The following is a 27,783-nucleotide window of genomic DNA, read 5'->3' as shown; positions in this document are numbered from 1 at the left end:
ACCCGTACTGTGAAACATAACAAACCGCACCAAATGAACCGAAGCAAGACATACCAAATTTAAACAACAAAATCAAAATGAACCGAGTCAAATCGAAATGAACCACACCGTACTGAAACAAACCAAAAAGTAACAAAAGCCACTAACAAATAATTCTAAAAAGGATATACATGTGTTCTAACACCTAACACTATACTTTTTGTATACCTTATTAGTGTAATAATCAATGCACTTTTTATATGCACATGCACAGATATATATTATATATATATATACATATACAAAAATGAGGTAAATGTTCACTTGGTGGACATGTAATATATAATAAAATAATAAAGTCCACGTTAGTCCATCATCTTCTTTATATCAGTTTCAGTTTATATATATGTGTATATGATGTATCTAATAATTGTATAACAAATTGGAGCTTATTTTCATGATTATGATCCAGGATATACACAGTGTAATTTGCCGCCCATACATAATCCCTGGTAATGACACAATTTTGTAATAATTATGTACTGATTTTTACATCATAATTACGATATTTGTTTTCTAAATATTACATACACACTGAGGAAGTATGAATTTTTTTTATATATGATATATTATTTTGAACATGCTAACTCTCTTTTCTTTATGTTTCATATAAATCTCTATAATGGATAATGGAAACAGCCAATTAAGTCTCAAACTAGGATCTGGAACTATCTCAAGGCCTCCTACATCACCACCAGTACAGAGAGCCAACACAGCCAGATTCCACATCCAGATTCCCTGATGACAGCCAAACTTTAAATTTATGTTTTTGTATACTAAAGAAGTTCTAAATTATTTGTTATTTACTATATATGTATACTTATTTAATATAATACATTGTCCATCTAAGCCATAAATATCAGGTAAAATGCATATACAAAATATCAGTAGTTTCAGTCATATCTTTTTAGATAGATGCTAGTCTAAGGTAACAGGAACACATTTCCTATACTATTCAATAAGACAAAAGTTATGTCTACATAGATGAATAGATTTAAAGCTTTTAGATATATACTAGCCTAAGGTATCAAGATCCCATCTCCCAGACATATCCAATAAGACAAAAGATATGTCTACATAGTCTTATAGATTGTCTTGAACTTTTTTATTTAAGTAAATCTGTCATCAACTGTAATAGAATAACATTCAGCAATTACTTCAATTTAGACTGATTTAGGATTAGCCCCCATACAAGCTCGTCTATAGTGACACCATAATCTCTTTCAAAGCACCCATGAAATATGTCAACAAGATTAGTGCCAGTCCAACAGGATTAACAGGATTAAGTATTCCCCTCTGTCTAGCCATTCATTAACCATAAGGCACACCCCATCGTGTATCAACCAATCATATTCCTTTTTATATTGTTCTAAGTTTTGTTAAATACACACAGAAGCAAAATGTTAAGCAGAAGGGGTTTGACTCTCCCGAAGCCTAGAGGGTTGTACCGACTCTCTGCGGCATGCACAGCTTTAGTTAAGATATTGTTCATTGTTAATTGTTCTTGTAAATAAAATTGAGATTAGTTTCCTGTGACTCTGACTCTTTGCTGACTAATTCCCCCAAGAAAACCAGCATGCCATTTGGAAGGTTTTGTTCCTCAGAACAGAACCATAATACAACCAAGGACTTGTCTGAGCTGTTAATGTGTCAGTTTGATATTGATTCCATAGATGCACCAACCAAATATGGTTGGTGTCTAAAATGTCTGTCAACTTTGTTTTGCACCATTCCTGTTTGCAGCATACCCATGGCGTGTAGATGTTGATTTTCAGCAAGCTATGGCATTGAATAAGTGCTATTTTGGGTTAAACAAAAGTGATTTGATGAGCACATGATAGATAAACAACCATTGTGTGCTGTTTACAGTAAAAAAATATGTGTGTGTATCATGCTCTCCCAACAAACATGCAAACATCCAAACTGTGCACCATTCACGAAATTGCATTTGCAAATTGTTAATCACAACTTTGATGGCTTCATGAATATGTATTGAAAGATGCATAGTTAAATTTCAGAATAAATTTACTTTTATTGAAGTTCATATGAAGCACAGTTACTTTCTTTCCACTAGTATATTGTCAATACTTCTAAATATAAGCGACAACAATAGTTCCATTTAATTAAGAATGACTGTAACATGCTTCATTTGTCCACTCCGCGAATATCAAATGGTCAGTTGTCACCACTGCTCTTCATTGAAGAAGAGACCCGTGAAGATCTGGGGTAGAATTGGTTTTTAGCAACCCATGCTTGTCATAAAAGGCGACTATGCTTGTCGTAAGAGGTGACTAATGGGATCGGGTGGTAAGACTCGGTGACTAGGTTGATACATGTCATCGTATCCCAATTGTGTGGATCGATGCTCATTACATCAATCACTGGATTATCTGTTCCAGACTCAATTATTTACAGACGGCCGTCATATAGCTGCAATATTGCTGTGTGCGGCGTTAAACAACAAACAAACAAACAAAAAAACAAATCACTGAAGAAGTGTCCATATGTGATTTCTAGCCAGTCCACAAAAAGATGAGTTACTTTTAGAGCAGGAAACGAGAACAGAAAGTGATGATCATTTTACCCCAGGAAGAGGTATAGTCATATTATATATCCAATGAAAGCTTGAAATATATGGATTACAAAAATACATGTCGTAATAAAAACGATGTGGACAGTTTTTTTATATCAGGCTATTGAATGTAGGTAAATTTCGGTCAATTTTCTATGCTATTCCGAATATAAATGACAGCAATACATACTTCATTGCTTATAAATTATTTCATAGCGAGTCATTATGATTTGATGGCCACAGAATCATTACAAATATAGATTCTGAAGAACAACTTGTACAGTAAGTCATCCAAATAGGTATTGTACTTATATTGTACTTAAGTATCAGTGTAAGCCTGTGCGAAGACAGTTAAAAGTTAATAATTCCTTGTTAACTACTAACATGGCTTTATCCATGTAGCTATGTTATTTTGTTAGACAATTTTGCGCAGTATAAACAATGATTTTAACAGCTTCAACGAGACACCTTCACAGCGTTCACACAAGTCCATCAGCATTGCTTGTGCATTTCTCCTGAGCCCCACAAGAACATAATTCAACGCATGTCAAATTATTTTGTCTGCATGTGCATCTGGTGTGACAGATACCACGTACACAGTGGCACACAAGGCTCTCAATCTCTGATGCAGATTGCCCTTCAAAGAGGTTCTGTACAAGCGACATGTTCACAGTTCTTATCCACCCAAAGTCTAAAGGACTTCCAAAGTCTTCATGTGACTTCATCCAAATTTGTGTTTGCCACATCGCACGTTTTTATGCTTTCTTTGGGGTCATTCAAATGTGCAGTAAGGCGTCTTGCAGCATTAGCAGCAGGTGTTATTTAATTCCTATCCAGGTGGTGCATCTCTGACTAGAAGTCAGGGTTCGCCTTCAAAACATTGTACACAGTTTTCTTCCCAATTCTGTAGAATGCTGAAGTAGAGTCACACCCAGTAAGAGCATGTACTGCTGGCAGAGCTGGACCTGTCTGCATATATCATGAACGGGGATCAACCTTCGTCTGCCTGTACTTCTTGATGCCATACCACCCTCAATCCAGAGCTCACAAACGTTGGTGAGACTTGAAAAGTAATGTATGCACAGAACGAGGACATCTGTGTCTGGTGAACGAATTACAATCCTCCCTTGTACTATGTTTTTTTCAAACTGCTTGTCAGCATACAGATTGCAGGATCATTCGTGTGTCCGCTTCCTCATGGCTGCTTTCCAATTCAGCAATTATGTTAGTTCCTTCTGAGTGTACACATTTGGCAACTGCTCCATTTTGATATCCATCTACCAGATACACAGACTGGGATTCATCGAGATGAGGTGGCATTTGTGTTTCCATTGTAGTGCTGATGTAGTTTGTGAAAGACGTCTTGTTTGTGCCAACATTCAGAAACTTTGACCAGGGAGGAATCATTCTTCCGCCTATCACCTGGTATTCTCAGCAACTGTCATGTTTTGACTATGGTCTGAATAGTTCTGCTGATTTTGTTGAATGTTTGACGTCATATCTGTCGAAGACATCAACAAGTATACCTGCCTTTTGGAAGCCTTTCCTCAACTGACTCCAATACCGGTAGCTCAGTGTTTCAAATGTATCGCCTGTGTGTGGTTTCATTGACTGTATCACGGCCATTCCATCTGAGATATATACAGAAGACTGCTTGTCAAATACAGGAAGATCAGTATAGGCAACATCTAATTATTATACCCACGACAAAATGTCGGGGGTATATAGTTATACCAAGATTCCGTCCGTCCGAAAAACTTTGTCCGTCCGATTTCACTTGAACTATTCAGGGGATTCATCTCAAACATATTACATATAATCTGTGTCATATGGAGGGGTGCAGTCAAAAGAAAAAAATTGTTTTTATTAATTTTCCATTTTTTTATGAATTTTTCAAACCCTAACGTCCGTCCGAAAATTTTGTCCTCGCGATTTCTCTTAAACTATTCAGTGGATTCATCTCAAAATTAGTACATATAATCTGTGTCATATCGAGGGGTGCAGTCAAAAGAAAAAAATTGTTTTTAATAATTTTCCATTTTTTTATGAATTTTTCAAATCCTAACGTCCATCCGAAAACTTTGTCCGTGCGATTTCTCTTTAACTATTCAGTGGAATTATCTCAAACTTAGTACATATAATCTGTGTCATATGAAGGGGTGCAGTCAAAAGAAAAAAATTGTTTTTATTAATTTTCATTTTTTTAATGAATTTTCAAACCCTAACGTCCCTCCGAAAACTTTGTCCGCGATTTCTCTTAAACTATTCAGTGGATTCATCTCAAACTTAGTAAATATATAATTTGTGTCATATGGAGGGGAGCAGTCAAAAGAAAAAAAATGTTTTTATTAATTTTCCATTTTTTTTTGAATTTTTCAAACCCTAAGGCTAACACTGTCCTAGCTATTTAATTTGTAACTACTGGCACACTAGGCGGGTCGGGGGTATTAGTGAGCCATGTTCACTTTTGCACTTGTTCCTCCTCTAGTTTCTGAGTCAGATCTGATTTAGCTGTTTTTCGCTTGGGCCCATCGATGTTGAAGAGAGAAGTTGGAAGTGGTCCAATAGGATGTGACTTAACACTGTCAAGAGATACATCATCCCTGCTCTCAGTAAGGATCAATGCTCTTCTGAAAACTACTTCTTGTTTCATCTGCAACACCTTGGTTGTTCCATCTGTAGTTTTAATTTTACTTCCCTTTTGAAGGTCAGAGAAAGTTTTCAGTTTCGATCTTGGAATGGGGCTGAAGAATGATTTGCCACCTTCATATGAAAGACTGTTGCTCATAAATGACACCATCTTACGATGTCCTGTTGCAGCAATGTTTGTAAGTGATTCTTCTATGTCTTTAGGAGCATGGACACCAGCAGATATGTTGATTAGGACATCAGGATGGCTCTCTACATCAAATGGGTTTGTCATGTTGTTTGTCAGATGTGTGTACATTCTTGCAACATCTTGTTCATCACGTGCAGTAGTTGAGTATGTGCGCTGCGTGGATTGCAGCAGCCAGAATTATGGAACTGCTGAGTAACATGTTTGGTGACCCCTTGTCAACAATCCTCGTTTTAAGTTACTCACTTTTGTAGTTGCTGTTGTTTGAGGACTGATTTGTTATGAGTTCATTATATCTTGCTGTGATTTTTGCCATTGAGAGAGCTTTTCCTTCTGTGAAAAGATTGATTTCTATCTCCTCCACTAGTTTTGCCTCATCATACACAGATTTCTCAGAAATCGTGTCATCATCGTCATTGTCATTCATATGTTGTACTTGATTGGCTGCTCTCAGAAATCGTTTCATACAAGTCTCATGATATAAACCTTCTTTGGCAATTAAATCTTTTATCCTCCCAATTACATCCATGTCCCCCACCGTTATTGCTGCTGCATTTAGGTCACCAGCTCGTTCAAAAGACTGAATTGTGTGTAGTTTGTTGTTACCATGATGCTTTTTGAAGCCACAGATTAAACAAGATGACCACTTTATTGATTTGACAGATCTAGTGGACTGCGCGTTTGTACTTACAGTCGCCTGAGAAACAGTTTTGGGGAATATTGCCTGTGTTGCATTTTTGACATTTTGCTTACTGGTGTAAGATTTGAAACAAGATCTATGGTAGGATAATGTCAGTTAATCATCATGCTTGACGTTTATGATGCGACGCAATACTTCATCTCGACGACTGTGTGCAGCTGAGACTACACTTTTTGAACCATGGATTGTTCCTAATGTGATGTCCCCGTTCTGTTGCCCACAAATCAGACACTGTTTGTGTACATCATTAAAAGAGAACTTGAGATTTTTTTCTTACTGGTGCCAGCTTAAGAGGGCTGGGGTCGCTTGAATTGCCAGGTTTCATAATTAATCTGTAAATAAATCATAAGTCTCTGCTTGAGTTTTTCTTACAGAAAATATTCAACTTGCTTTCTTTGTGCTTTCTGCTATTAGAACGTTTAAACTGACAGACGCCTTTGTAATCATTATAAGCGAGGAGGAAAGCAGTATTAACCTTTGGCAGCACGGCACGGTGTACTCCGTGTCTAGGCCTAATTCATACACATAGCACTTTTGTTTTTGGTCTCATTAAATCAGAAAAATATATATTACACAACGTTTGTCGTCATTACGATCATTTAGCCAAAATATTCAATTTATCCTACTATTTAATACAGATACACATGGCAAGTGGCACGCTGCTATCAATGAAATGTATGGGTCGGTGTTTCCAGAAGCATATTCACTGTATATTTTGATAAATCTTTATAATTTGAATTTATATTCGCTACAATACTAACCTTAACTGTGTGATAAATCTTGCATGAGCAGTATTTACCTCATTAATTATTTCCTGTGACCAATGTGCGTTTGTGTTTACGTTTAGTGACAACAAGGGAGATCACTCCCAGCTGAGGATGTATGGACAACTACTTTTATATATACAGACAAGTCAGCGTTTTCCGATGCATATTTTGTTCCAAATTACTAGATTAACGTCCATGTGAAATTCAATACGACAAATTTATTTTGATTCTACATACATTAAACATGACCAAAATGCATACTAAAGGTATACCTCTTTCAGGGGCATAATGATATATGTTTCAATGGGAAATCCGGGAACGTTTGCTCGGCTATTTCTCATCAAAGACCTTTCGATAGAAATTGGTCAAACAAAGACCCTGAACAAGAACCCTGTGGCTGAATGATACATATAATAAGAACTGAGAGAGGATCTCCTTATGCTTGACCGCCACAGAGTCTGTGTCTTCCTTGACATTATCAGATGCTGCAGCACAACTGAGCTGTCAAATTCATTCACAAGGATTATTTTTTCAAGAAATGCTGCTACAGCTGGATCAGCATAGCAATGAATAAATGCCACGAAATCAATTTAAATCTCATCCTTGACCACCAATAATGTACAAATCATCCATACAGTGAAATTTTAAAGGCCCCTCTTTATAAGGTGTTGCCTAAACCTAGTATTGATGTTGGCGATCCAGTGTATTTGTATTTTGTAAAAAACAAGTCTTAAGTTCACAGGTACCCGTCTTCAGAGCACCTCAAACTGAGCTGAAAGTATAAGTGTTATATATGGGACATCCCTTTACAGGTCACATCCAAACGGAAACTTTGATTGACCAATGAAATGACTTACAAGTCATCATTAGCGAATCCAAAAGCAGCTTTCTCGAGCTTTACGGCACTAGTTTCAAACTGGTGACTTCCATTGACTACTGCAGACTACTCTTTGAAATATATTTTGACCTAATTTGCGCATCAAAATTTGAAAACCTATGGAATACCTATAGTTCATTGACTTCCAGTTTCTCATACCAAACACACTCATTTCTATAAAAGATTATGGCTGAAGTAATAAAGGCACAATGTGCTCATTTTAGATGCCGGATGATGTGATTTTAAGTATTATAAACTGAAGCCTGTCACTAAAGTTGATAATGTCACTCTCAATTGGTTTACCAAGGGTACAAAGTGCCCCGAGTGTGCCCTGAATTTTATTGTCGAATCATTTTGTACCCAGACCATATCTAAGTCTACCCTTATTTGGGAAATCTCTCAATGGTCTCTGTTGTAAATGTGTCCACTATCAAATTATGGCATTCAACAACATGGCTGCTCCTGCTATAATTCCCAAATAATAATTTGTATATTTAAACAGTATACCAACGTATTCTGAGCCGATTTCATTAGAAAAGGACTTGAGAATCCAACACTGACTTTGTGAAAATAGTTATTTCCCCTACTGCCGTAAAGTGGCTTGATGTTGTAAACATCTTGTCCTGCTAAATGAGAACAATTTATGGGGTACACATAGGTATATGTAGGTAACAAACAATATAACAACAATCTGGGTACAACTCATACATTTATTGTACCCAGGGTACTTTTTGATGTTAAACTGATCGAGAGTGACTCTTTCTGTATGGCTGTGTTATATGATTATAAAGGGATATTCTTTGAAGTTTCATCTGAACATACAACATTTTGTCTGTAAATTATTCTTCATATTTATTCTGCCTTTCAGTGGTATATTATCATCTTTACTTCTTCACGTGCTGCACTCACTGGTTGTCATCTACAACCAATCAAATTGGCCTAGCCTGAGGGAATATACACATTAAGTTGTAAACAATCATGCATTGTAACCTTTCATTTCAAAAGTTTCAGCAAACCAAATGTATTTTTCCCTCAAGACTTTTTTTTGGAGTGAAGTTATTGTCATTGTGCATAGTGCACAAGATCAATTTTACTTGTACATTGTCCATGTTAACATGACCTCCAGTGGTAGTTCTTTGGCACATGTGCAGATTTTTTAAAACACTTTTGTTTTGTTTAACTTTTTATCCCTGACATTGACAAATTATTTGAAGAAATGTCATTGCTATTAGCAAGCAAACAATTGTTACATCAATAATTGATTGAAATAAGTGAGCTACAGACCCGTTACTTCAACCTTTTTTTGCTTTCAGCATTTATGTCCATCTCTCTGCTGTGTCTGACATCTCTTGTAAGAGTATCAACTCTAAATCCAGGAAGAATTCCCCCATCAACTGCTGTATCTATCCACGGTAAATATTTCTTTTCGTTCACCTGATTGTAGTCAGTCAAATCAGTGAATATTAATCACATGAACACTTGGGTCAATACATCATATAACTGCAATGCAATTTGATCAGTAAATGTTGTATCCCATGACAGGATCTGCTGATCTTTGTATTCTAGATTTGCCTGGATTTGATCAGGAGGTTTCACTGTACCCCATTTATTCTCATGGTTTCATGAGTGTGGTAAGTGTCTGACAATCATCAATTTGGGCTTTCTTCCCTCAATACATTCTTGCCTACAATGCTTTGCTTACCCATCCAGGCTCAACATGTTTTCCCACTTGCTTTGTCCATGGCGACCATGCGGCCATTGTCTATTTGTAATACATGTCGTTCTGTTAAAAGTCAGTTAGAACATGGGGGTTGATGGGTAATTGTATAGGTAATTCATACATTTCTAATTTGTCTGTGACAATTCATTATATATATAACATGTATTTTACACATTCCCATTAAGTTGTTTGTTGTTCAGTTATATTTTTATCAAAAACCCTAAATCAATAAAATGTGTTACAAAATTTGTCACATTAAAGAAAGGCAGACCCTAATAGTCTCCCTTGCTTTTTCCATGGGGTTCCAACAGTCTTTATGAACTCTGTACGGGAGGTAACCACGTACGAGGCAAAAACAATAGTGAAACATGGAAATAGAGCTAGTGACTGAATATTACATTCAAAATGTATTTCGTTTAAGCGCTACAAGCCATTAGTGGACTCTAGCCAGTAGTGTACAAAATGTTTGGGCGTCCTGCAGTAATCTGGAATGCTGTTCCCACTTTACAGGCTTATTGCAAGCTCTGTTCTCAGCCTAGGAACTCATGGCAACCCAGGGTAGAATGTTGTGCCCAGCACCCAAATGCTATTCCTAAAGCCGTGATCAGACATTATTTTCACCCCCCTATCTGTATCCATGACATGCATCCCTATTTACGTTCTTCTTGTCTGTACTTTTTTCTACATGTATCCACACGTGACCCATGTTGCAGTGGGAATTCTATTAGGTTCACATTATAATGTGACAGCAGGGTCTATTGCATCCACAGGTCCATATCCACCAAACTTGGTCTGGGATGAAAAAACAAGCAAATGAATATTGGACACATATCCAAAAGATACAGATATCTGGTGTAGATGCCCCAGTGTATTTTCCACAAAAGTGGATAAAGGAACAAAAATATAGATAGGTGTAAATGACCCAGTACAGGTGACTAGTTTGGGAACCTGTGGGGATTCAGTGTCAGAGTTTGTTTGTTTGTTGTTTAACGCCGCACTCAGTAATATTCCAGCTATATGAAAGTGGTCTGTAAAAAATTGAGTCTGGACCAGACAATCCACTGATTGACATCATGAGCATTGATCCATGCAATTGGGATACGATGAAATGCATCAACCAAGTCAGCAAGCCTGACCAACCAATCCCGTTAGTTGCCTCTTATGACAAGCATAGTCGCCTTTTACGGTAAGACCCGTGAAGGTCCGGGGTAGAATAGATCTTCAGCAACCAATGCTTTCCGTAAAAGGCGACTAACAGGATCGGGTGGTCAGGCTCGCTGACTTGGTTGATGCATGTCATCGATCCCAATAGCGTGGATCGATGCTCATGATATCAATCACTTTATTGTCTGGTCCAGACTCGATTATTTACAGACCTCTGTCATATAGCTGGAATATTGCTGAGTGCGGCGTTAAACAACAAACCAACCAACCAACCAACCTTTTACGGCAAGCATAGGTTGCTGAAAACCTATTCTACCCCGGATCTTCAGTGTTAGAACCCATGCTGGTTGTAAATGGAAATGTATTGGATCTGGTGGTCATAATAAGTGCCTTTGTTGGTGGTGTGTCAGCATATCATGACAGCATGGATTGTTGCTTATAATATCAATCACTGGATTGGAATATTGCTTAGCATTACGTTAAATAACAAACACCTAACAATATCACTCACTTTATTTTGAGTAGCTAAATATAATAATGTAATTTTAGCATTAACTTCACATCTAGAACACAATAGTCCTATTCTCCGGGTAGAGAAGATGCTCAAGGATGCAAGGGGAAACAATGACTCTGAAATCATTATTATTTTCTCTTGTGCCAATATGACCAGAAATGTTATTCTAAAGGCTCCAAAGTTCAAAGTTTAGAATGTAAGTATTGGTTAGTTCATGACAAACTGGTGTCTACTCGTTGAAATAGTTTGTGTCTGGGGGGGAGCACCAAGGACTCTAACTAACAATTTCAATGATTAGACACCATAGTTCGAGTGGATTAACCTACATAAAACATGGCCAACATTAAAAGAATCCTTGCACTCGAAATGTCAAAGCAACTGTGTTCTGATTACCATATTTTTAAAGATATTCAAGAACTCAATGCACTGTGTGATGTGGCCTTGTGTGAGTTTGCCCTGTGTGGTATGGCCCTGTGTGTGTCAACCCTGTGTGTGTCAAACCTGTGTGATGCGGCCCTGTGTGGTGTGGCCCTGTATGTTTCAACCCTGTGTGTGTCAACCCTGTGTGTATCAAACCTGTGTGATGTGGCCCTGTGTGGTATGGCCCTGTGTGTGTCAACCCTGTGTGTATCAAACCTGTGTGATGTGGCCCTGTGTGGTGTGGCCCTGTGTGTGTCAACCATGTGTGTATCAACCCTGTGTGATGCGGCCCTGTGTGGTGTGGCCCTGTGTGGTGTGGCCCTGTGTGTGTCAACCCTGTGTGTATCAACCCTGTGTGATGCGGCCCTGTGTGGTGTGGCCCTGTATGTTTCAACCCTGTGTGAGTCAGCCCTGTGTGATGCGGCCCTGTGTGGTGTGGCCCTGTATGTTTCAACCCTGTGTGTGTCAACCCTGTGTGTATCAACCCTGTGTGAGTCAGCCCTGTGTGATGCGGCCCTGTGTGATGCACTTGGGGTAACTGTTAGTTGTAATTTCCCAAAGTTTCTTCCATGTCACCATGGCAGAAGACTATATTCATAAGCCTTTGATTTGCAAATCCCGCTGCCGACAAAACATTTAAAAAAAATTTGTTCTATTATCATGGAACTGTTCTAGGTGAACAATACCTTCCAAATGACGTGCTGGTTTTCTTGGGGAATTAGTCAGCAAAGAGCCAGAGTCACAGGAGACTAATCACAATTTTATTTACAAGAACAATTAACAATTTACAATATACTTAGAAATAACTGAGGGTGCCACAGAGAGTCGGTACACACTCTGGGCTGTGGGAGAGAGGTCTGCTTGGTAAGAGACTCAAACCCCTTCTCTGCTAGAACTTACTTACTTACTTACTTACTTTGGAGATTTAACGTGCGCTTTCCGACTGATGCGTATTTCGCACACGGGCCCGGCCAGGCCATTTAATGTGTTTCCGAAAGGGGCGAGGGTGGTCTGTGCAACCCAAGAGGGGGCTTTAGGGGTTGCTTATATAGAATTGGGGAATTTTGAGATTTGGAATAGATGCCGATGGGGTTGGGGAGGAGAACTAAGGGAGCTGGGTATGGTGGATGATTGTTTGTTTATGTAATTTTGATTTGGTAGGTTATTATGGTTTTAGATGCGTTTTATTAGTTCCGTTTTTATTAAGAATACGCCTAAGGCCTTGAAGTTTTCTAGTTTATTTTGTGGGTTTAGTATTGCTTCTAGAGTGAGAGCCTTGTTTAGATTGAGGGTGGTTTGTAATGCGGTTCGATGTGTTAGGTAGTGTGTGCAGTGGATGAGTGCGTGTTCTGGGGTTTCTGGTTGTTTGCAGTGTGGGCAGTTACCTGTAGTGTGTTTTTTAAATTTTTTTAGGTGGTTATTTAGGTTGATGTGTCCTGTTTGGAGTTTAGTGATTACTCTGTCGATTTTTTTTGATGGATGGAGAATTTTTGGTTTGGTTAGTGGTTTGCTGAGCACTCTTTTGATTTGGCTATTTGAGTTTAGATATAGGTTATGCCATTTTTTTGTGATTTTTTGTTTGTTTACACTTTTAATTTCTGATTTTGAGATGGGTAAGTTTAAGCTTATTTCTGGGATTTTGAGGGATAGTTTAGCTGCTTTATCGGCGTTTTCTTTACCGTATATTCCTACGTGGGCGGGTATCCACAAGAAGGTTATTTGTTTGCCTGCTTTTGTTAGGTCGTTGGAGCTTTTAAGTATTTGATTTATTAATTTAGGTCGGTTTTTGGTATTTTTGTTTTGGAGGGCTTGTAGTCCACTTAGGGAGTCAGTAAGTATTAGGATTTTTTGGTTGTTTTTGGATTCTTGATTGTGGAGGGCTGAGGCCATGCCCATTAGTTCGGCCGTGAATATTGATTGGTTATTTGGGAGTCGGAAGGATTGTGTGGTTTTAGTTGGTTGTGTGGTATGGACTCCGAAACCCGTGTGTTTGGAGGTCGGATCTGAGGATCCGTCCGTGTAAATGTGACACCAGTTTGGCCAATTTTTGTGTATGTATGCTAGCGTGGTAGTTTTAGCTATGTTTGGGTCGGTTTGTTTATTTATTTGGCTAGCTAGTGTTGTGTCTATTTTGGGTATTTTAAGTTTAGGGGTGAAGATATTTGATTGTTTGCAGTTTTGTTTAAGATTTTTAATTTGGTGTTCATTTAGGTAGTTTGTTATTCTTTGGGATATTGGGGTAAGTAAGGGGTGTTTACGAGCTAGAGCTTGGTTTTTAGGGCTGATGTTTTGGTTTATTAAGTTTTGGATGAGAGGGTTTGATTGGGACGCGGCCCAGAAATTTAAGCTTAGCTGTTCCCTGCGTAGACTTAGTGGCATTTCTCCTGTTAAGGCCTGAAGTGAGGTGTAGGAGGTGCCATGTTGGGTGCGTGTAATGAGTTTGAGAGCCTGATATTGTATTGAGTCAAGTTTTTTAGATAGAGAGTTGTTTAGGGTGTTGTATATGGCGCAGCCGTAGTCTAGTTTTGATCTAATTAGGGATATGTAGAGAGAGAGGAGAGTATCTTTGGAGGCTCCCCAGTTAGAGCCAGTTAGGCATCTTAGGGTGTTTAGGTCTTTACTGCATTTAGTTGTTAGGTTTTGGATGTGAGCATCCCAGGTGAGATGTTCATCGAAAATAAGTCCTAAGAATTTGGTTTGTTTTTGAAATTTGATTGTTTGATTGTTTAGCTGGAGGATTGGGGAGGCGGGTTTCATGTTTTTATGTTTGAATACTATTCCTGTTGTTTTTTCTGAGTTAAGGGAGAAGCCCCATTTGTCAGCCCATTGTTGTATTTTATTAAGAGATTTTTGGAGTAGATTTTTGGCCATTTTCATGCTTTTAGTGCGGATCCAGATGGCTCCGTCATCCGCGAATTTTGATGTGTTTACTTTAGGGGATAGACCCTCGAATAGATCGTTTATCATTATATTGAAGAGGGTGGGGCTGAGGATACTGCCCTGTGGAGTGCCATTTTCTAGGGGACATTGGTCTATATGAGTTAGCTTGATTAGCTGGTTTATTAGGTTTAGGGATTGGTATGACTAGGGCCTGTTTCCAGGGAGTAGGAACCTGTCCGTTTAGGTAGATGAGATTGTATAGTTTGAGTAGTGCCTGGAGCAGTTTTAGGGGGAGTTTTTTAATTATTTGGTAAGAGGTTAGGTCTAATCCTGGGGCTGTGCCCTTTTTCCTGTTTTGGATTACGTAGAGGAGCTCCTCCATTGTGTAGGGTTGATTTATTTCTAGATTGTTATTGTTTGGTTCTTTTGTGGGTTTGTTTTCTGTTTTAAGTTTATCTTGGAATTTTTGGCTGAAGTTGCTGTTACTGCTAACGGCCGAAAAGTGGTTGGCGAGATTATTTGCTTTTTGGGCGGGGTTGGTTGAGTTGTTAATGTTAGGGTTTTTTTTATGTTGTTTTAAGCCTCTAATGGCGTGGATTTTGCGCCAGACCGTTCTGGCATCTGTACGGTTATTTATACCTTCGCAGAATTTTTTCCAGTCTCTACTTTTGGCTATTTGGACTAGTTTTTGAACCTGGTGGTTTAGTTCGTGGGCTATGTTTAAATATTTGTAGTCGCGTTTTGCTTTATTGAAGGCTGATTTACGTTTTCGTCTAGTCTGTTCTATTTCCTCATTCCACCATGGTACCGTCGGTTTGCCTGTCTTAGATGTTTTGAAGGGGATGGAGGTTTTGGCTGCGTTTATTATATAGTCTGTTAGGTTTTTACAATAGGTTTCTGGATCATTATTTTCTATTTCGTTTAAGTTAGCTTCGTTGCAGATATCTTGGAATTGGTCCCAGTTAGCTTTGTTATAATGGAATTTTGGTTCTTGGTTTTCTGTTTGGATTGGTACGTTTGTATTTCCTATGGTTATGTTTATCGGGAAGTGGTCGCTACCTAGCGGGACGTCGTGCACTTCCCATTGAGTGCTTTGGGCTAGATCTGCGGTGCATATGGTTAGGTCGATAGCCGACATTTTTTGGTTTATCTTATCGTACATCGTGGGTTGGTTGCTATTAAGGAGTACTAGGTCGTTTGTTTCTATCCATTCGGAGATTAATTTGCCATGATTATCTATTTTATCATCTATGCTCCATGTAGGATGGTGAGCGTTAAAGTCTCCTAGGAATATAGTAGATTTATCGCTTATTTTGAGTAGTTTGTTTAGATCCTCAGGTTGGACTTTTTGTTCCGCCCAGTGGTAAATATTTATGATGTTTATGTTTCGGTTATTTAATGTGATTTTAATGCCGTTGGCTTCTAGGTTTGGCGTGTCTATTTTTATTTCTTCGTAATTTATATCTTCCCTGATAAATATGATTAGTCCTCCTGCGGCTCTTCTTGTTTTCGGTTTAGCTCTGTCAGTTCTAACTGAGTTGTAGTTAGGTAGTGTGAATTTCGATTTTTTTGAGAATTTGGTTTCCTGTATACAAGCAATGTGAGGGCCTTTATTTAGTTTAAATTTAGTTTTTAGTTCATGGCCGTGGGAGGTGAGTCCGTTGGCGTTCCACTGAAAAATATTTAGTCCTTCCATTATTGGTTTCGGGTGATTGGTGATTTAGTTTTTAGTTTTTATTTTATTCGGTGAGTTCTTTTAGATGGAGGTTAAAGAGGAAGAAGGGAAGATCGGTTAATTTTAGATTGAAAGCTACTTTGTGGAAGGATTCCATACTAGCTTTTGGTGAGTTTTGACTATGCATATATGCTAGGAGTAAGGTGAGGTTATTTAGGTTTGGGGTGTTGGCTGGTTGGGAAGTTTGGTTTGTTTTAGTTGGAGTAGTGTCTATTGTTTCCTCAGTAGTGGAGAAATCTTCGTCATGGGTTGGATTAGGTTTAGCTGGTTGAGTTTCCATGGGGGAGGCATGTGATGTGGAGGGTTGTGAAGGTGTTGGCGGGATGGGTGTAGCTGATGTTTTCTTAGTGTTTGTGTTTTGTTGTTGTGCTTGCTTGTGGGAGAGCGTTGTTGCCATATGGGCTGTAGGGTGCTTGGATGAGGGTCGTGTTGTGGTGGTCATTTTGAGGTTTGTTTTGCATGCGGGGGTTGATGTTTTGGGAGGGTTCGTGGTTGGTTGAGTGGCTGCTTGTGTGTGTGAGGTGGGTGCCGTTTCTCGGTAGGGGTCCCAGACAGAGCTGTCGGTTATGGGTGTGGTGTTTGTTTGTGGGATGGTGTTTGGGTGTGGTGTAGGGAGGAGTGGTTTAGATGCAGGTGTAGCAAATTTTCGTGTTTGGATTTTAGCCGTTTCTATGTTTATGTGTTTGTTGGCCTGCTGGGTGAGTGTGTGTCTGTGTGGGCATTGGTTTGAAAGAGAGGTGTGTTGGGTGGATTTGCAGTGGATGCACCAGGGTGTGCATGTGCCTGGGCAGTCTGTTTGTGCGCATTTTTTACATTTAGTTTTAGGGTAGGTGCATTGGGAAGCAGTGTGGTTGTATTTGAGGCACTTTGAACATTGCTTAACCTGCTTTATATAGGGTTTGACTTCTAAGTTGGTGTGGGCTCCGAAGGATATGTGTTTGGGGGCTTCAGGGAATTTAGCGGTTTTTTTAAAGTTGATTATGACAATGGAGGTTGGGACCGTTTTTCCGTTTCTAGTTGAGGTTATTCTGCGCGTGCTGGTGATTAGGGGTTGAGGGTTTTGGTCTTGGTTTATGTTAGCTTCTAGAGAGTATAATTGTAAGTCCTCAGTTGTTTCCCTTGGGTTAACCCTAATTACGCCTCGTGTATATTGTTGCCAATTAGGTGTTTGTTTGATTACCGTGACGTGGAATATTTGAGTTATTTTATTTGCTGCGTTGTAAGATTCTCGGTTAGGAAAGATTATCTGGTATCCTTTGTTGGCTTTTTTAATATTGTTGTAATTTATTTTTTGTCTTTTGAACCAAAGTCCTATTTTGTCTGCCGAAAGTTCTAGTGAGAGAGTGGTGCCTGAGCCCGCTGAGAAGAAGTAGAGGGCGAAGGTGGTGAGGAAGGCAGCCGGGGAGGGTGTTGGCGATGGAGGTGGAGTGGATGTGTCGAGTTTGCGTTTTTTGGTGTTTTGTGGTGGCGAGTTAGCTGGTTTGGTTGGGGTGGTGTATGTCGTGTTTTCGCCATACTCGGTCGGGACGATGTTTTCGAGTGACCTCCCAGAAGTGTTGTGCGCTTCCGCAGGCGTGGGTGAGTAAGGAGCTGGAATGTCTGCGAGTGTGGCGTTGCGGGTGTCAGTCATATTGTTTGGGTGTTGTGTTGGAGAGCGTGTGTTGTGGTGAGTGGTGGTGGAGTGTTTTGGGGAGGTGAGTTGGTTTGTTGTTTTTACTTGGTGATTTGTGTTTAGGAGGCTAGAACTTGGCTACAGTATGTATTTAATGAAAGTTTGAACAATAGAAAGGAATTTGATTGGTTGATACACGATTGGTTGTGTCCTATGCTAAATGGATGGCTAGACGGAGGGGAATACTAAATCCTGTTTATCCTGTTGGACTGGCACTAATCTTGTTGACATATTTACTGGATGCTTTGAAAGAGATTAGGGTGTCACTATAGATGAGCTTGTGTGGGGCTAATCCTTAATGCCCTATAGACGAGCTTGTATGGGGGCTAATCCTTAATGCACTATAGACGAGCTTGTATGGGGCTAATCCTTAATGAGTCTTAATTGAAGTAATGTTATTCTAATATACCCCGGTAGGTGATGACAGATATACTTAAATAAATATCCTTTGTCTGGGAGATGGGATCTTGATACCTTAGGCTAGCAACCATCTAAAAAGCTATAACTGAAACTACTGATATTTTATATATGCATTTTACCTGATGATAATTATTACTTGCTAAACTATAATTATATGAAATGGTGTATAAATATTACACCATGATAACTCATAAAAGCACTTGATGTAGATCTAATTATTATAAGATAACTTAGTATAAATGTTAACCATGATAACTTCCCCTCCGTCTGAAAAAGTTTGGACCCCAAACGTGTAAAAATAAAAATAATGAAGGCTTAGATGGACAATGTATAAAGTTAAACTGGTAGTAGTGAATAATAATTATTATAGAGTCTCTTTGATATAAGGAAAACATAATATAAAAATGCTGTCATCAGGGAATCTGGATGTGGAGCTGGCTTGTCTTGGCACTCTGTACTGGTGGTTTTATGGGTGATGTAGGAGGCCTTGAGTTCCACATCCTGGATTGGGGTTGTAATATAGTAAGCTGTGTCCATGGAGGTTTTACATGGAAACAAAGAAAAGAGAGTTAGCATGTTCAAATAATATGTCATATATAAATACTTCCTCAGTTTGTCTGTAATAACTAGAAAATAAAACAAATATGATAATTATGATGTAAAAGATCAGTACATAATTATTACTAAACGGTGTCATGGCCAGGAAGAATATATTGGCGGCAAATTACAAAAGTATATCATGAGAAAAATAGTAATATCCTTCTATTTTTGGATACAATCATTAGACGAACTATACATACATATATGTGCATGTGCATATAACAAGTGCATCGATTTATCACACTAATACGGTATACAAAAGGTGTTAGAAAGGTGTATATCCTTTTTAGAATTCTTTGTTAGTTTTCGCAACTATTTGGTTTGTTTCGCTTTGATTTTCGTTCGGTTCAATGTGATAGGGTTTGGTTTATTTTGCTTCGGTACGGTTTGCTTCGCTTCGGTATGGTTTGGGTTCGATTCGCAGTATGGTTTGCTTCGCTTTGGTACGGTTTGGGTTTGATTCGCAGTATGGTTTGCTTCGCTTCGGTGCGGTTTGGGTTTTGATTCGCAGTACGGTTTGCTTCGCTTCGGTGCGGTTTGGGTTTCGATTCGCAGTACGGTTTGCTTCGCTTCGGTGCGGTTTGGGTTTCGATTCGCAGTATGGTTTGCTTCGCTTCGGTGCGGTTTGGGTTTCGATTCGCAGTATGGTTTGCTTCGCTTCGGTGCGGTTTGGGTTTCGATTCGCAGTATGGTTTGCTTCGCTTCGGTGCGGTTTGGGTTTCAATTCGCAGTATGGTTTGCTTTGTGTCATTTCACTTCGCTTTTGAGATTGGTTGATCAGGTCAATGCTCAAAATTTGCTGTGATACAAATAACTCAGATGATCAGGCTGATGCCATTTGTTCTCAACTGGCGACCCATAGTGAAAGGACTGGACACAAGAAAACATAACAAGATACAGCTATAAGCTGTATCGTGATTTGCACCGTTTATTCAGGAGATTTTGTATTTTGATCAAGAATATGTTCAATTGGCAGCAATCGGTATATATGGGGAGTAGATCCTGGTATGGTCCATGGGGACTACTGTCTAAAATACGGTAGTTAAAGGTGTTGATGTTTCCAAAGTCTTTATGTGGAAAAATAACCCTTTTGGATTTATAAATTGGTGCTTCCTCTGGATCATATGGAGGATTATCTTCTAGACGGGACCAATTACGGAGATCGTTCCAGCTATCATCAAGGTAGCGCTGTATGAGATGGGGAGGAACATTTTCAAAATGGCATGTGTGGACAGTATCAGGATGTTCTTTATATGAGACCTTGGCATAGCAGTCTCCTTGAATAATTTCAATGCCCAGAACTCTTTCTATTATATGTTCTACTCTTCGTAGGTGTTTGGGAAAAAACGGATGTGGTTTGACATCTAATTCTATGCATGGTTTGGTGTTGTCTTGCTTGACATTTCCTGACATTGTATTCCCTGACAGAACATTGACTGATTTATTGTCTTGTGCTGATTCCTTTTGGTCGAAAAACTTATGATTCTTCAGTGGACGTTTTCGTCGTTTACCTGACATACTTCTTTTGAGGTGAAATTCTCTCCTAATGGAGTCTGGAATGCTGCTGCCATACTCCCATGTGTTTCCTCTTTCTGGATCCTTCCATTTCACTCTGTAGTAGATTTTGCCATTTGCTCTCTTAGAACTAACAATTGAGTGGATGTCCTCTGGATTGAAAACCTGAGGGATATCCATGGTTTGATTACCTGATGTTGGACTTGGAGGTTGTACCTGGCTGTCGTCGGGTTGTTTTCTGGATTTGGGCTGGTGATGCTTACTATTCACTCCTCTTTTCCCTTTGTTTACCTTTTCATTTACCTTGGTTGGAGCACTAGGACCTGGTGTGGCATGATTTTCCTTCATTGTTGCCGTGGGACTGGTAGGTTTTTCTGTTGTACTTGGAACAGGGTTTTTCTTCTTTGTTGGGGTCTTTTGCTTCGGACTCTTGTTGCTGGAAGTACCTGCCTTTGTTTTGGAATTGACCTTCTTACCTTTCTGTTGTGGAGGTGACTGATCAGTAGCCTGGTAAGTTGAACTTGTTGATGGGGAATTGTTGCTGTCAGACTGTGAATCACTGACTGGTTCCTCATTGTCATCCATGACTCCTGAATCTATGTTACTAGTGTCATTGAGGTATGGTTCTGGAGGATACTGTGGACGATCAGCAGGATCAAAATATGGCTTCAGACGGTTGGCATGGACCAGTGGTTTGTGTATTTTGTCGTCAGAACTTCGGCGTAGTTTGTAGGTATAATTTGGACCTGTATGGACGATATAATAGCTACCATACCACTTTTTGGTTAATTTGTTGGAAAGGCCTTTTTCAACTTTTTGACAGTAAAGCCAAACTCTTTGACCTGGGGCGAATTCTGGTTCTTTAGCTTTTCTATTATATTGTTCTGAATACACCTCCTTAGCCCGAGCAGTGTTTTCAGCTGCGATTGTTCTAGTGATTTCAAGCTCCTCAAGCAAATTGGAAAGATAACTTTTGTTATTGTGGCCTAAATTTTCTTTTGGAATTAATGCTACATCTTGTGGAGCTCTCATTTCTCGGCCGAAAAGCATAACATATGGGGATTTTTGAGTTGATGAATTTGGAGCCATCCGATAGGCCATCATGATGCCAGGAATGAAACGGGGCCAATCATTTTGAGACTTGTTACAGTAGGCTCTTAGTGACTGATTGATATAGGAATTGAGCCTTTCTACACAGCTGTTTGTTTGAGGATGGTATGGGCTGGTATGGGTAAATTTAATTGCCAAAAGTTCACAAATTGCTTTGATGAGTTTGGACATGAAGTTCTGACCTCTGTCTGAAATTAAGGTCCTTGGTGCGCCATACTGACAAAATATTTCTCTGACGAGAACATCTGCTACTTCTTTGGCTTCTTGGGTCCGAAGTGGGAAGGCTTCACACCATCTGGATGATGCATCTGTGATAACCAAAATGTACTTGTACTTATCTGGTGTTGTTGGCAGGGGACCGAGAATGTCAACGTGCCATCGGGTGAAGACCTCTTCTACAGGTAGTGGACGAAGTGGTGCCTTCTTGCCATGGTAGTGCCTCTTGGTCTGTTGACATACCTCACATGTCTGGACATAAGTAGCAATATCGCTGTACATTTTGGGCCAGTAGTACTTAGGTCTCATGGTGTTGTGCATCCTTTCTTTCCCATGGTGGCAACCGCCAAACTCTGAGTCATGATAGGATTGCAGGACTTGATTTCTGAGGGTTCTTGGGACTGCCAGCTGTTTAATGAACTTGTCTGCATGGCCTTTCTGTCTTTGTGGAATGAATCTGTATAGGATGCCTTCATCAATTTCAAAAGTATTGGCTTCGATAAGAATCTTTTGACGATCCTTTTCATTTTGTGGAAGGACATCATCCTCTTTGTAGTCAAAGATTTGGATGAAATCTGGACAAATCCTTTGTAGGTGACGTAAATTTGGATGTTCTTTTATACTTACTTCAACCAATGTGTCTTGGGTAACATCAGCATTTGTAGCATGTAATGCTGCGACAACATTAACTGGTACTGACTGATAATCCTCTTCATATTCAAAGGTGACTGACCAATGTGTTGTCTGTGTGTCTGATTCTAAGTGATTGACAATAGGTGTGCAAATATCCTCAGTTTGAGTTGTCTGTGTGACTTGTGTGGATAAATGGGTGTTTGGCAAGATTGTGGTACTGCTAGTTGATTTGCTTTGCTGAGTTGAAGTTACTGAGAAGACTGTTTTCTCAGCATCTTCTTCTGTCTGATCATTACAGTTAATATTTTCCTCATATTCCCTACGTGAGAGAGCATCGGCATTCCCACTGGCTTTGCCGCTGCGGTGAACAATGTCAAAAGTGTAGGTAGAAAGTTCCAAAGACCATCGCCCTAACCTACCTGTGGCATCCTTGATGGATTTCAGCCATTTCAATGCTATATGATCAGTGTAGACTGTGAATTTGGAATTTGCAAGGTATGGACGAAAGGATCTAATGGCTTCAACTAGAGCTAAGCCTTCCTTTTCTGTAATCCTCCAGTTCTTTTCGCTGCCATGAAGAGCTCTACCACCAAAAGCTATTGGATGTTCATTATTTTTCTCGTCTTTTTGACTCAAAACAAAACCTATGCTCATATCACTGGCATCAGTTGCAAGAAGAAATTCTTTGTCAAAATTTGGATACGCCAGAACAGGTGTATTACTCATAGCATGTTTGAGGGTGTTGAATGCCTGATCACACTCAAGTGACCATTGGAACTTTGGTTTCTTTCCTACTTCTGCCTCTGAATGCTTCTTTAGCAAGGCATTCAGTGGAAGCGCTATGTGAGCGTAATTTTTCACATACTTCCTGTAGAAGTTCGTGAGACCTAAGAAGGAGCGGATCTGCTTTTGTGATTTGGGCACTGGAAAGGTTCTAATTGCTTCAATCTTTTTGTCATCAACTTGAACACCTCCACATGATAAAACATGACCCAGAAAAGAAACTTTGTCCGTTGCAAAATTGCATTTGGATGGCTTTAGTGTCAATTTTGCCTGTTTCAGATAGTAAAATACTTGCTCCAAATGTTGGAGATGCTCTTCAAAGTTTTTGCTGTAAATTATCAAATCATCAATGTAAATCAGCGCAACCTTAAAAAGCAATTTTCTTAGCACCTTGCTCATGAGCTGTTGAAAACAAAGTGGAGAATTTGTCAAACCTAGGGGTAAACGTTTGAACTGATAAAGGCCTTGATGGGTGACGAAAGCAGTTTTATGCTTTGAATCTTCATGTAATGGCACTTGGAAGAAGCCATTAGCAAGGTCTAAAGTAGAGAAGATCTTAGCTTGTGCATTGGCGATGTTATCAACAACATCATCAAAAACAGGAAGAGGCCATGACATTGGTAAAGTGACAGAATTCAACTTTCTGTAGTCACAAACAAATCTATATGAGCCATCGCGTTTCTTGACTAGGATAATGGGAGCTGAATACATAGAAGTAGACTCCTCGATTAAATCATACTTCAGAAAATCATCTATAAGTTCTTCAGTGACTTTTTGGAGATGAGGAGATTGGCGATATGGTCTACTCTTAACGGGTGGGTGGTCGCCAGTGTCAATGATATGTTGGTGCATGTCAGTCTTTCCTAAATCTGCAAGACTTGTTGAAAACATGTCTCTATTTTGTCCCAAGAATCTAAGTAGTCTGTGTCGTTGGTCTGGAGTCAGTTGTGTATTGGTCAAATCAAATCCTAATTCTTGTGCAATTTTAACATAATCCCTGGTGTCATTGTCTCTCTTCTCATTGTCAGTGTTAACGGTACTGATGAATGGTTGGTCACAGTCGATTGCATAAACAGAGTCTTGGTCAATGTAACTAAATTTGCCTACAACTGTTCCCTTGTCAAGAACTTTTTCTTCTTGGGAGGGATTCATAAGCCTAAATGTAGCAGTTTTGCTTTTCACTTTGGAAAGAGTTCTACCACCTGCTACTTCAGTATGAGCAGTGAGGGAAGCAATGGGTTCAATGAGGATGAGGGAATCCTCTTTGGTCTCTGATAGTCTGACCTTGAAATGAATTTCACTCTGAGGGGGGATGTAAATTTGATCTATTGTTTTTGCTAATCCACTAATCTCTTGTACTGAATTGGCTAGGAAATTGATATATTGCCTGTCTGAGGTGCTGTTGTTAAGTATCAAGGAATGACAGCTATAATCTAAGACTGCATCATTGTCATCAAGGAAGTTTTCACCTAGTATCACTGCCTCTGGAAGTGTAGGCAGAATATGGAATCTTTGAGAAAATTCCTGATCCTCAATGACAAAATCTAACACAACTGAACCTAACACTTTGTGCAATTCGCCGCCAACACCTTTAACCTGTGGAAAGGGTGAGTTTCCAAGAGTAAGGTTTTCAAAAGCTGTGCTCAGAAAAGCAGACGAAATACAACAAATGGATGCCCCTGTATCTACTAAACAATTTGTTGTTTTTGTGCCAAATTTTGCCTGAATTACACTGTTGGCAAGGGGCGTAACTAAAGACACTGTTGGAATTTCACTTTCAAAGTTACTTTCCATACCAGACTCCATATTTGCCATGACACCTATTAGTATGTACCGTACTAAGTTAAAGAAAGACAAGTAATCAACAATGTAGTACTTACAATATTTGAAGACTTTTTCTTCCTTTGTTGGTGTCTTTGGAGGAGTTGGTTGTCTTTAATCCAGTGTTGAGGTCAGAGGTAGATGCAGCTTGCTTGTTATTCCATCAGATGATCACGGTTGGACATGCTCAATGGGTTCTTGTAGTTGGTTGTAGGTAGTTCCTGGACTCCGTGGTTCCGAAAACGATGATTCTCCGCCAAATTATCATGGAACTGTTCTAGGTGAACAATACCTTCCAAATGACGTGCTGGTTTTCTTGGGGAATTAGTCAGCAAAGAGCCAGAGTCACAGGAGACTAATCACAATTTTATTTACAAGAACAATTAACAATTTACAATATACTTAGAAATAACTGAGGGTGCCACAGAGAGTCGGTACACACTCTGGGCTGTGGGAGAGAGGTCTGCTTGGTAAGAGAGTCAAACCCCTTCTCTGCTAGAACTTGGCTACAGTATGTATTTAATGAAAGTTTGAACAATAGAAAGGAATTTGATTGGTTGATACACGATTGGTTGTGTCCTATGCTAAATGGATGGCTAGACGGAGGGGAATACTAAATCCTGTTTATCCTGTTGGACTGGCACTAATCTTGTTGACATATTTACTGGATGCTTTGAAAGAGATTAGGGTGTCACTATAGATGAGCTTGTGTGGGGCTAATCCTTAATGCCCTATAGACGAGCTTGTATGGGGGCTAATCCTTAATGCACTATAGACGAGCTTGTATGGGGCTAATCCTTAAAGGGCAAGTTCACACGGAAATGAACCTTTTTTTCTTGTACTTTTTCCACATTAAAAGTGTTAACATAGAAGTGTCATAGACAAAAATATAAAAACATCATATTTAATTAACATATTTTTTGCACTAAAACGATTTATATTTTTCACATTTACCAAGTGTTCTATTTCCATAACAAAAACACCATGGCTTATGTCCCTTGCAATATGACGTGATTGGTGCCAATTGATAAACATTATGACGTCATCATGCTTTGTTAGAGCCGCTTCACGTGGTGTAGGTACAGTTTTGTGATTCTAGCATCTCAGATGCCAGCCAGAATTGTGTTATGCTGAGTCACCACTGCGCCGGAGTGTGTCGTAGACCATGTTGTTTTACCGCAAACTGGTCCTTGATATCTTTTGCGTTGAGAATAGACAGGGACCCAGTTGAATTGGCACCAATTACGTCATAATCTAAGGGGGATAACTCAGGCCTATTTCGCTCGTAAAACGAAGGCCTCATAACGGCATATCACTTTCACACTATTGTGAGCTTCCTACTTTCACTGTGAAAAAAAATGAGTGTATATTTTCAAACACAGATACTAACTAATTCTAAAATTGCGTTTTGTTTAGAAAAAGAAAGAAAGTGATTTTTGCGTGTACACTTCCCCTTTAATGAGTCTTAATTGAAGTAATGTTATTCTAATATACCCCGGTAGGTGATGACAGATATACTTAAATAAATATCCTTTGTCTGGGAGATGGGATCTTGATACCTTAGGCTAGCAACCATCTAAAAAGCTATAACTGAAACTACTGATATTTTATATATGCATTTTACCTGATGATAATTATTACTTGCTAAACTATAATTATATGAAATGGTGTATAAATATTACACCATGATAACTCATAAAAGCACTTGATGTAGATCTAATTATTATAAGATAACTTAGTATAAATGTTAACCATGATACTATCATCAAGGGATATGAAAGGGAAAAAAGTTTTATCATCACTTGGTGGTGTTTGTCGGACTATTAATGCCCTGTCAAAGACAAAGGAGCCATCTTTTAAGTTCATTCAGTTTCTGTGACTCTTGAATTACTTTTCTGGACGCTCTATTTCAGATTTTACCTTTACACAACTATCAAAATTCCAGTGTGTGTAATATTATTGTGCGTAGGTAAGGTGTCAACATTGAGGCATGATCAGAAGTGCGGGGTCCCATATGTCATTCCTCATCCTGTCAGTCCTGAATGCCCAAATATTACATGTGGCATGGACCCTAGATGTGATCTGTGTAAAGATGTCCTTGCACACGTGGTAAAATCTTGGGCTAAAGGGAAAAGCTAGGTACACCAGGTGAGAAGAAGTTTGCAAAGCCGACATTACTCCATCCCCGAAGGTTAGCAATGTTTTTCTCATTGTGATTCCATTTTCTTAGCTTCCAGTGCCTCATTAGATATGAAATATATGATCCTGAACCAGCAGGTTCCTGAGGCAGAAGCCATGGCTCCCAGCAAATTTTTCCAGCTTGGCCCCTACAGCATTTCCAATCCATGTCTCTAATTTAATGGAATTTCTGGGTCAAACTGTAACCCTGTCTTTTCCAACAAAAATTCAATTTTCCCCAAAACTTGTTGTTCTGATGTATCCAGTGCTGGACAGATTTCAACTATTCCAACAGGGATTTTGCAACAGAATCAAGAAGTGTTGCAGATACGTTACATGTCGGACAAGTGACATTAATCCCAGCAGTCAAATGTATATCGAGAGTAAATAACACATGTTAAACACATTTTGAGGAAAGTGTTGGATCTCTTCCGGTTTATAAGAAAGTTGGATCTCTTCCGGCGCCAGTTAGGTTGGGAGGAACTATACACTTGTCACACATCGACAGGACACAGGTTAACACTTCATGAGATTTATTGGCAAGCCTCGAAATGAGCGTGAAACCCAAGCGAGCCTCCCAAGACAAGCGAGCCCTTTAAGGGGAGCTAACT

The 27,783-nt window shown here is 39.2% G+C and overlaps 1 protein-coding gene across 3 annotated transcripts in view; it reads left to right on the top strand.

The window, feature by feature from the left end:
• The window catches only part of LOC139480433 (palmitoyltransferase ZDHHC21-like), a 405,161-nt gene that overhangs the window by 59,077 nt on the left and 318,301 nt on the right, over window positions 1-27,783 (top strand). For 2 of the 3 annotated variants that reach the window (XM_071263508.1, XM_071263507.1), the window contains exon 3: window positions 9,105-9,203. In XM_071263508.1, the coding sequence (XP_071119609.1) occupies window positions 9,105-9,203 (99 nt within the window). Of the gene's footprint in view, window positions 1-9,104; window positions 9,204-27,783 lie in introns of those variants that run through there. The other variant, XR_011654416.1, reaches the window with a different exon arrangement.

This window comes from Haliotis cracherodii, unplaced genomic scaffold (genome assembly GCF_022045235.1).
Source record: "Haliotis cracherodii isolate W230 unplaced genomic scaffold, xgHalCrac1.p SCAF_4, whole genome shotgun sequence".
NCBI classification, from domain to species: Eukaryota; Metazoa; Mollusca; class Gastropoda; order Lepetellida; family Haliotidae; genus Haliotis; species Haliotis cracherodii.
This window is presented reverse-complemented; position numbering and strand designations above follow the sequence as displayed.